General features: G+C 57.4%; 1 protein-coding gene across 1 annotated transcript; it reads left to right on the forward strand.

Moving 5' to 3' along the window:
• The first annotated feature begins 4,149 nt into the window (after nucleotides 1–4,149).
• TMEM222 (transmembrane protein 222) lies at nucleotides 4,150–10,486 on the forward strand. The gene is made up of 6 exons (XM_048968991.1): nucleotides 4,150–4,298; nucleotides 5,884–5,968; nucleotides 6,320–6,351; nucleotides 6,520–6,616; nucleotides 6,732–6,862; nucleotides 7,763–10,486. The coding sequence occupies exons 1-6, from the start codon at nucleotides 4,183–4,185 to the stop codon at nucleotides 7,848–7,850; spliced, it is 549 nt and encodes a 182-aa protein (XP_048824948.1). The 5' UTR covers nucleotides 4,150–4,182; the 3' UTR covers nucleotides 7,851–10,486.
• Nucleotides 10,487–10,886: the final 400 nt, after the last annotated feature.

The following is a 10,886-nucleotide window of genomic DNA, read 5'->3' on the forward strand; positions in this document are numbered from 1 at the left end:
CCTGCTGCAGGCAGGGCTGCTGGCTGCTGCATCAGGCACCAGGTCGGGCTGCCCTGCGTCCCATCCGTGGCCCTGAGCACCTCGGGATGGGGCGCCTGCAGCTGTGTGCAGCAGTGCTGGTCTCTGGAGCACTCGAGCAATAAGCTTCAAAGCATCTGGCACTCAGCACCTGCTGCAGAGCCTCCCAGATACTTCCCTGCCCTCCGAGCACGGTGCTGGGCCTTGGGTTAGAGAGCCGGTCTGCTATTTGCAGAATCCATTTGAACTCTTCTCTCAGACATTCCTGTTAGACACCTTTCAGCCGAAGGCCTTTTCAGGCCTCTTCATTTCCAATCCTGTCTGATAAAAATTAGGACTTTAAAAGCTGGCTCTGCTCTAACAAAGCAGTGCGCATCCACAGCTGGAATTGGCAATCAGCTAATTAGGTCAGCTCTTGGCCTGAATGGTTGGACAAAGAGGAAGCATGGAAGGGGAAGCCGTGTGGTTGAATTGTGGGTGGAAATGGCAAGAAGGAGCTAGAAAATGGGTTTCATTTGTAACTCGAGTCAGAAGATTGGGCTGGAGGGGGAGCGGAACGGCGGCCGTGTGGATGAGCTCACTGTTGTGTTGTGACTGCTTGCAGTGCCAGGAACAAGTCTGCAAAGGGCTCAAGATGGCTCTCGTCTCTGAGCAAAATGGGAGCAGGATGTCAGAGAACTGCCTGCTGCCATTAAGTCCTCTGCATGCTATGCTCCTTGTGCCTTGTTCAGGCCTTGTTGCTGCAGGAGGTGAGGCTGATGGGCGACCCCTCTAGGGAAGGTGAGGAGGAAAGGTGAGGGATTTTTTTGTGATTTCACAGCTGAGAAATCACTGTGACCTGTGCTTGGCTCTTAGAGCTCTCCCACCCTGTGTCCCTGGGAAGCTGCTGGTTTTCCCTTTAAACATGAAAGTTGCCCTGTAGACTGGCTGCGTCTGTGAGGGAGGGAGGGAGGAGGAAAATGCAGCTTTCAAGTGACAGGGAGGCAGAAAAGACCTGAAGGTTAAAGCTGAGGGGCGAGATGGCTTAGAGGAGTGCTTTTGGGGTGGGTGGCTGAAGCTGCGTGTGTTCTCGTGCTGGTGAGTAGCACCATCATCAATACAGATGAGAGTGACATTTCTGGTTCACGCTGAGCGATTAGAGACTGTCAAATTGCAGCAGGCACAGACCACAGGAGAGGAACAACAAAAACACCGAGCAACCCACCCCAGCATCACCTCCGGGGCGGGGGGAGGACGCCTTGGTGCCCTCCATCAGCCCGTGTCTGGGTGACATTTTAAATAGGCTCCTGCACGCGGTGTCGCCTGCTGCTGCTGTGGTTGTCAATGTCAGAAGGGGGAGGGGAGCTCTTCCTTGAGTGGTTTGGTCCTGGCAGTCCCTGCAATGTTTGAGCTGTCACAACAGGGAAGGTTCCCAAGGAAGCTGCTTGCTGAACGAGAGCTGGCTGGGTGCCTGCTTCTCTCAGGCTCAGAGATGAGCCAGGGTAGAAAGGGGAGGTAAGGCAGGGCCAGGCTGCGGCAGTGATGGCGTGCCCTGGGGTGAGCCCAGGGTGGTGAGGGGTCTGAGCTCCTCCTTCCACGCTCTCAGGGATGCTCTGTGTCTCCAGGGTGCGAGTGTCACGCCGGTGCCTGCAGTAAGCAGGCAAAGATTGCTGTCATGAGGACATCTTGGGCCCACAGGAGGTAGAGCTGCTTCCTTGCTGACAACAGGAGAGGAGCCACTGGTGGCAAATTGCTGGCAGGAATGGGAGTGAAACCTTTTGTTTCTCATCAAATGAGAGACTGCAGAAACAATGGTGGCAGCGTTCCTGCTCCCTACGTTAATCCACTATTGTAGCTGGGCAAGATAGCTGCAATAAAATGCCTGGCTGTTAATTTTATGCATGGAAAACTTCTTACCTGCTCTACCCCTGCTCCCCACCCCCCTACGGTTTCTTTTCCAACTGCAGCTATTTCTCCCTGCTGACTTCAGGTGTTTTGTATTCTGCTTAGATCAATAGCAGAACAACAGCAGCAGCTTTCCAGTTGTCACTAGGAAGACCCTGCTGTCAGCTACTGCTCACCCATTTTCTGCCAGTGCAGTGCTGGGGATGGAGAGCCCTTCTGCTAGCCTGATGAGCACAAAGAAAGCTGTGCAGTACAGGAGTGATGTATTGATTTTCTTTCTTTATTTTTTTTTTAAATCCAGCCTGGGGAAAATGCCGTTCTGTGCTCCAGCCGTTGGATTTGCCCTCCTGCATTTGGTTTGAGAGGCAATAAACCGGGCTGCCTGAGACGGCCCCTGCCTGGAGGGAAGGTGTGAGGCGGCACTGTGCGGATACACGGCGTCCCATGGAGGCTGTCAGTGCTGTCCCTCCTGTGTGGCTCTGCCAAGAGAACTGGTCCATGGTGATACGCTGCTTAGCAGCCTGCGAGCCTTGAGCAGGAAGAGCAAATCCATTGTCTGACCTGAGAGACGTGCCAGGCCGCGAGAGCTGATGTGGATGTTGGGCCCGTTTCATGGCTTTCAGCAATCTCTGGTACTTACGTGAGCTTGGAGCAGATCAATGCCAATATTTTTCTTTGTAGAACAAAAGGCGTTCAGAGGAACACACAGAACCTCCGTGTGTATCTTCTACCCCAAGTGCCAACACAGGAAGCGTCTTTCAGAAACCAAAGCATGAGGTGTGGCTTTGCTCTCCGCTGTGTCTGTTTCTCCTTTGCTTTCCCTCTTTTGGACCTGGACTGTTTTGTGAATCCCTTCACCGTGAGATTATGAGCCTGGGCTCAGGCCCTTGATCAGCTCTGGTGCAGTGACAGGTCATGCTGAGCCAGTGCTGCACTGCAGCTCGACTTGAGCTGTTCCCTGCAAGCCCTGGGGTGGGTGGCTCTGCTGACGCCTTCCCTGCTGGAAAGCTCTGCTCCAAAATGTGCTCTAGACTGGGGACTAATGGTAGATGATCTCCTGAGGGCTTGGTAGAGGTGAGAAAACGTAGATTGCAGTGCACCACTGAGCTAGTTGAGTTGAAGCCTGTGTACGTGTGTGACATTAGTGTGTATGGAGGGCAGGAAGGCCGCCTCTCAACCAGGCTGTTAGCCAATGCTTTCTGCTGCCGCAGCGGCAGATCCTCAATGGTGTCCCCTGATTGCCTCTCCTGGGGTAGAGGATCCTGAGCTCTTGGGCTTTCACGCTGAAAGCTTCACTCGGCTAAAATGGTGTGAGCACATCAGCGCTGTTCTGTCCCTGGAGTGCTGCTGCTGGGGAGAATGTGCTGACAAACGTGAAAGGCTGGGCTCAGCTCAATTTTTGAGCTAAGTCAGGTGCTGGGAAGCAGAGTGCATGAAGTAGCGATGCGAGAATTACTTGATGAAGGAGAGGGGTTACAAGAAAAAATGGGACTGTTATGTGAAGGCCGTGACCTCATGATGACTGCTGGGAACCTGGCTCTGCTTGCTGCCAGCGCTGGGCTGTGGGTAACAAAAACCAGCTCCTCTGTGAGCGCTGTGCTCAGCTCCGCAGTGCCTCCACGGAGGAGGCACACGACAACGTGCTGGATGGGGGGGAGGCAGTTTTATTCACACCGCGCTGCCTGAGCTCACAGCTGGGCCTGGGAGCCACGGAACTGCAGCTCAGCACCTCCAGAGGAGGAAATGAGCGGCTTCCATGAGGAGCAGGGGAGGATCTGAAGAGGAGCGGGGCGCCTGGACGCATCCCATCGGCACAGCATCCCATCCCTGCCCTCTCCTTCTGCGTCGTGAGGGTGGCAACCCAGAACACCTTCCTTCTCGGCTCCCTCCTGTAGTTTAATTAAACTTCCTAATAAAGCAATTGTTATTTTTTCGTAAGCCGCTGCTTCATTTGTAAATGCTGTCACTCCTTGCGTCCTCCTGCTCTCTCCCAGGTACCAGAGGGGACGGCCAAGGGCTGGACGGACAGCGGGAGGGCCGCGGGCCCTGTGGCCGCACACGGTAGGCGTCAGGGGCGATAAAGCGCCGCTTCCCGAGCCTGCGAAGCGAAGCCCGGCGCCCTCCCGCCTCCTAACGCCGCCGCTCCCCGAGCCCCGCCCGCCCACGCGGCCTCCGGGCCTCTCCCACTTCCTGGTTACCAGCCGCAACCGGAAGCCGCCGCGGTCTCCAGGAAGTGACGTCATCACCACGACGGCCCGGCTGGGGGGGCGGGCCCAGGTGATGGCGGAAGCGGAGGCAAAGATGAAGCAGTTCAATGGCGGCGGCGGGGCTGGGCTGGACGCGGAGCGCGGCCGCTTCCCGTACTGCGTGGTGTGGACGCCCATCCCCGTGCTGACGTGAGTGCGGGGCCGGGCGGCAGGAGCGGCAGCGGGAGCAGCGGGCCGGCCCGGGGCTGTCGTTGCGGCAAGGCGCTGTGCGGGGCGGGAGGGCCGGCGGCTCCTGGCGGTCCGGGGCTGACGGCTGCGCTCCGCCGTGCGGCAACGGGGCACGGGAACGGGCGAGGCCGCGCCGTGCGGCTCCGGGCCGCGCCGAGGGCTGCTCCCCGTCCGCCTCGCCCTCCAATGAGGAGCGCTGCTGGGCCGGGCTGCGGGACGGGAGGAAGACGTGGAGCGGGTCGGGAACGGCGCTTCCAGTGCTGGAGGATTTCACGCCGCTTTCGCCTTCTTGCCCCTTTCCTCCCCTCCCCCGCCGGGCGCTCGGAGCTGCGCTGCCCCGCTTTCGGGTCTCCGTGTCTGCCCGTGGGTTCCTTCCCCAGGGAAGCTGTGGCATCTTCCTGTCGGTTTTGTTCCGCAGCGGAAATCCCAGCGTTGTTGTTTGGCAAAATCTCTCTTTAGATTGCATAATTGCTCCAATTGTCTCCCTCTGACATTTCCTGTCATCCTCGGATTGGGAAGCTCGAAAGGTAGGCAGCGCTGAGAGGAGAATGGGAAACAAAAGGGAGGAACGTCTGCGCCTTTGAAGGTGGCAGTGCTGTGACAGCGCTGTGCTCCTCCTGGCTGACAGAACCTGCTCTGTGCAGACCGGGAAATGCCTGCCTGCTTTGTGCTGGGAAAGGCAGAGGAGAGGGAAAAGTGGCACGAGTGCAGAAGGTGGAACATTGCAGATCCTCCGTGCTGTGGGGCGATGTTATCGATGAGAGCTGTGTGCAGTTTATCTCAGCTGTGCTTATCAGCACGTGTGGTTTGTCTCCTCGTTTTGGTCACTTTAGGATCTCTCTTATTGAGCCGTGGTTTGTTCCTGTGTGGCCTTGCTGCGATGCCATCTGAGATGTTACTGGGCACAGCCTTGTGTGGGGAAATGAGTGAGAATGGGAGAGGTGAGCAGAGCTGGGAAGGCTGCAGTTGTGGGACAGCACAGTGATGTTACACCGTGACCATGGATGGGCTGGGATTCAGACCTGCTGCTCTCTGTGAACAGTGGGGGCGAGGAGAAGCCTTTGAAACAAGGGGAGCATTTAGGGATGAGGGAACACCAAGAAGCTCATTTCCTACCTGCGGTGCCAACATCTGGTTTGCAGTGAAAGGCTGCAGTGTGGCAGCTGGGCAGGATGGCCTTTTTATCCCTTGTTTGTCAAAGCAAAAAGTCCAGGTTTATCCCAGGACTGCTTCTTCTGGATGCGACCCTTTTACGTGGGAACACAGAGCTGGTAAAGCACGGAGCCTGAGCGCCCTATGGAAGAGCCAACCCTGGCTCTGCTTGTCAGGGCAGCACGGCTCCAGGTGTCCCCTGTGTGCTCCTACTCTGTTTGCACTCCTGCATCTCCACCTGGCACTGGTTCCCCTGCTGTCACCTCCTGGCTGCCTCATGCACCAACCCTGCCTGTCTGCCCCATGCTGTCTGTTGTGTGGCCGCTCCTGGCAGCACAGTGCTGTGCTTTGGGGGCAGACTCTCAGCCTGACACTTCACCCTTTCCCTCTGTAGGTGGCTCTTCCCCATCATTGGCCATATGGGCATCTGCACGTCGACGGGAGTCATTCGGGACTTTGCGGGGCCGTATTTTGTCTCAGTGAGTACAAGGTGGCTCCTGGTGCTTAAGCCAAAATCTGGGCTTGGTCTGCATCTCCGTGAGCTTTGAGCCACCCCCTGTGTTGTGCACAGCAGTGCTGTTGGATGTCTCTCATCTTTGCCATCGCTCTGTGGGTCGTTGGTGCAGCGCGGGAGGATCAGGCAAACAGAGGCTGGTTTGGTTTGTGGGCAGGAGGAAAGAACCTCATAGTCTGTGGGAATTTTGGGCCTAAATCCTATTGCAGTTGTGTTGGCATCCTGCGATTGCTGGGGGCTTTCACTTTGTGGGGGTGTTGAGCCACGAATGCAGCACAGCATCGTCCTCATGAGAGCCTTCTCCCTTTCCTTGCAGGAAGACAACATGGCGTTTGGGAAGCCAGTGAAGTAAGTGCTGAAACACTCAAAGGTTGTGATGGCAGCCTGTGCTGTGCTGACAAAGTGCCATCGCTTGCGTCTCGTCGCCGTTCTGTGGGGTGGAGTTGAGGCTCCTGGGCTTTGTGAGCCTGTTGTGAAGGAGCAGCGAAGGGCTCTGATCCGTTCTTGTCTTTGCAGGTACTGGAAGCTGGATCCTGGCAAAGTTTACTCCAGCAGCCCCAATGCGTGGGACACGGCTGTGCACGACGCCTCGGAGGAGTACAAGCACCGAATGGTGCGGCCTGCGAGCGGCTCTGGTTGCTGCCCTCTGCATGGGGGGCTGGGCAGAGAGTGGAGCAGGGAGCCCCAAGGACAGCATTTCTAACACTGGGCTCCTTTCTGTGTTCCAGCACAACCTTTGCTGTGATAACTGCCATTCTCACGTGGCTCTGGCCTTAAACTTGATGAGATACGACAACAGCACCTCCTGGAACATGGTCAAACTCTGCTTCTTCTCGCTCCTCTATGGGAAGTACGTAAGGTGAGCCGAGGAGCAGACAGGATTCAGCAGGCAGCCGAATCCTCTTTCATTCTTCTGTCCCTTCAGAGCTTCAGCCTTTCCCTTGGGAGAGGAGGAGCATCTCTCCCCCTCCTTCCAACACATGGGTGAGAGGTCCTGTGCCATCACTGCCTGCTGCTGCCCCTTAGGGGAAGAACCAGGAGTGTTTGCTGGCTTGCACTGAACGCTGTTCCCAAAATTCTGCCTCTAACAAATAATTCAGGGTGCCAGGAATTTGGGAGATGCGAGCAGATCTTCCCTCATGTTGTCTTTTGGCTGGGGTAGGTCAGAACAGAAGGTCACAGGATGGCTTGTCTCCAAGGGTCACTGGTTTCCTTTCCCTCTTGAATCTTGTTTGCATTAGAACTGGTCTGATTTCCAACTTGAGCGGAGAGGGAAATCCTGAGCTTTCCTTGTTATAAAGGATGGGCACTTGGTCTCCATTTCAACTCCTTGGGCCTGGAGGTTCTGTGAGAGCTGCCCTGCGTGCCGTTTTTGCACTGCTGCCTTTCTGCTGGGTCCAGCCTGTTCTCAGACAGCAGCTCCAGCTGTGCTCCCTGCTGTGCCAGCTGAGTGCACCAACAGCCCCATCAGAGACACTGGCTGCAGTGGCACTGCACTGTGTGACTGCACAGATGTGACACTGCTGGACTGTGAGTGGCATCAGTGCTGCAGGCAGAGCTCAGCCCCGTGGCTCATGGCACAGTTCTTTGGGGACCCCGTGTCATATCAAGATTTGGACCTGATCCCCATCGATGGCAGCAGTGATAAGGATTTGTCTCCCTCCGATTTCTCCATCTATCGTTGCTTCTTTTTGTCCCTCCTGTATTCCTCTGCTGACTTAAAATCCTCCCCTTTTTCCCTTTCCTTTTTGTCTTGCAGCATAGGGGGATTTGTGAAGACCTGGCTTCCCTTTGTCCTCTTCCTGGGCGCCATCCTGACGGTCGTTCTGACGCTTCACCTGCGGTGATGACAGCTGTGAGCTCCCATCCCGTGGGCACACGAAGGAGGGAACTGCGATGCTCGGCTCAGTGAGGCTGGCACAGCACTGCCCTGGGAAGGCTGCAGTCCCACTCCGCTGTCACAGCTCATCCTCGTTGCCTGGAACTGCCTCCTTACCCTCCTGTTTCTGTTCTGTCTCTGCTGTGTCTCAGTGCCGGGCTCCTGAAGCCTCCTGACTTCTCTTTGAATTTGGTCCCTCTGCAGTTTGGCAGTTGGGAAAGGAGAGGTGTGGGCACCTTTGCTTTCAGCCCAGGCAGAGCCTCAAGGCAAACCCCGCCTGCTGGTTCAGGAACGCCAGTGGTTTCACCTCCTCCCATCCCCTCTTCCTTCCTCCTGCTGCACTTCATCAGATGCTTCCTTAGATTTCCAGCCTCCGAGGAGGGGCTGCGTCCCTCTTGCACGACTCTCCCTTAGCACAAGGTTTGGAGAGGAGGTTTGGGGCTCCTGCTGGGGGTGTGCATTGCCACAGCACGTGCTGCCAGTCCCCAGCAGTGATAGAAAGGTGTTGGTGGCTCAGCACCCTGAGCAGGATCGCTGTGTGGCAGAGCAGATCCATCTGGTCCTGCTGGTGAGCCCAGAAAAGCAGGAAAGTAGATGGACCGGCTTGGGTACGGCTCGTAGCAGCCTGCACGCTTTCAGCAGCACGTTGCAGAGCTGGGAGCCTGCTGCCAAATCCCTTTTAGCTTCTGCCAGAGAAAATACAGCTTCCCTGCTTCTCCTGGTGCTCTGAGTGCCTGAAGTTGTCACTGAGCTTCTCATGAGCTCCTTCACTTTCCTTTGAGCCTCCATGCTTTGCATGTCACCAAATCCCTGCCTGCAGAGGTGGCAGCGGGTGGGTGCTGCTGGGCCAGAAGGCTTCGTGTAGGGCTGTGATGGCATCCATGCCTCCAGAGCAGCACCTGAGCCCTGAGCTGGAGATGTAAGGGGAGGCAGAGGGCCTGGCAGGCAGACGTGCTCTTGGGCTTTGCAGCAGCAAGCAGGGCACTGGTTTTCCTCTGGGAGCAGAGGGCTCTCAGCGGTGCGTTTTGCACAGCAGCTTGGGGTAAAAGCGCTTCACAGGAGTGGCTTGGGTGTGAGGAATGCTGTTCTGACAGTGCTGGGATCTGATGGCCCTCCTGTGCCCCGGCTCAGGCAGTGCTGGGGGATGGGAGCGCTGAGCTGAGGGGGTTTGGGTGTGGGATCTCTGAGGCGCTGGCCTGCAGGTGCTGCTTTCTGTGGGGCCGGCAGCCAGGCTGCTTTCTGCAGGTGTTGCTGGAGGTGATGTGCCATCATCAGATCCCTCTGATGGCAGAGGGAGGTTTGCTTTTCCCCACGTGTCTCATCAGCCAGCTCTGTACTCCATTGCGTGCTGCATTTCAGTCTCAAGTGCCCGTGGCTCTTCTTGTCTGCACGCCACCCCTGTGTCACCCTGACGTTAAAGCCCCCTCCAGGTCCCTGCTGGCTCCTTCTGTGCCTCCCCCCTGCTTCCTCCTCTTTGCTCCCCAGCTGCACAGGGTCTCCCCTTGGCCGTCTCTGTATTTCCTCCTCTGCCATGGTCCTGTTTCAACGTCTCCTCGCTCCCCTCCCTTCTCCATGTCCCCCAGCTGTCTGTGTCACCTCCTGCTGGCGCTGTGCAGACCTCAGCACCCACCCCCATGTCCCCCCACCCAGAAGTGATGCTGTCTCTGTGCTCTGTCACCTCCTGCCCAGTGCAGAGCGGGCTGCAGGGCCGAGATCTCCATCAGAGAGAACCTGAGGAGGGAAGCGTGGAGCCTTGCTGAGCTGCCCTGCCTGGCTTTGGGCCGATGTGCCCCAGGTGGATGGGAGAGATGAGTGCCAGCGTGCCCCAATTCTGAATGGAAGTCTGAGACCCTCCAAGGACGCGCCAGGAGCCGTGGGCTGAAGCCAACCAACCCATCTGATGCAGTAGCAATAACAGAGACTCACAGGGCCGCGTCCCCGTGCGTTAGAGATAAGCTGTACGAGCATTGCCAAAGCTGAGGAGCTGCTGGGGGAGGCTGGGATCCCCGCTCTGGGATCCTTGACAACGTCCAGTGCCATTCCCAGTGCTTTTGTACCAAATCTGAGTTTTGAACAGAGACTTTTCTCCTGCAGCAGCAGCAGAGCCCTGCGCTCTGTTGGGCTGAGATGAAGCAGAGATCCCACAGAGCTGCCCCAGCCCTCACCGAGCACACAGAGCCACCTTTGCCCATGGAGGGGAAGGGACAGAACGGGGCCTGCAGGCTGGGATGTGGGCACGGTGCTGGACTCACATTTCCTGCTTTAGCACATTGCTGGTGTGACATAAAGCCGTGTGAGTGCAGGCGGACCCACTGCTGTGTCCCCAGGGCTGGGAGGTGACAGACAAGGGCTGTGCATCCCTCACCGTGCCCCATCTCCCTGCCTGCTCTTCGTCCCTCAGCCACAAAGGTTGGCTCTGTCCCTTTCCTTCCAGTTTTCCTCTCCCCCCCGCTGCTGCTCTTCGGCGGGGGCCATCCTTCCATCTCCCCTTCCTTTGTTCCCTTGATCTCTGTGGGGCGCTGGATTACTTTGTAAATATTTAAACTCTGCTTCTGTGGTTTCATAATCCTGATGGTAGGGGAAATAAACTTCTGTGGATGTCTCCATGCGCCTCTCTGGCTGCCGAGGTTTTTCTCTTTCAGAAGAGGCCACGCTGCCCCCTGGGCGAGCTCGGCTCCGACCCGAAGGCACCACGAGGAGCTGCGCCTGGGGAGCACGGCGTCCTCCATCCCGCCGAGCTGCCCGTGCCGGCGGCAGCAATCACAGCCCTGCGGTGCAGGGAGGTTTGGGAGCAGCAGGGCTGGCGCTGGGAGCCGATTGCTGCAGAGCAGGAAGGCTTTGCTGCAGTGCAGGCAGAACCAGCTGCCGTGCCAGGGCTTTTGTGCCAGGCCTCCTCAAGCTGCGGAGCTGCAGAGCCGCCCCGAGCTGTGAGGATGCTCCTGCAGCTCAGCCCGTTCCTCCCCAAACCACCCGCGATGGCCCCACGATGGGGGGAGCGGAGCCC

This window comes from Lagopus muta, chromosome 23 (genome assembly GCF_023343835.1).
Source record: "Lagopus muta isolate bLagMut1 chromosome 23, bLagMut1 primary, whole genome shotgun sequence".
In the NCBI taxonomy this organism is placed as follows: domain Eukaryota; kingdom Metazoa; phylum Chordata; class Aves; order Galliformes; family Phasianidae; genus Lagopus; species Lagopus muta.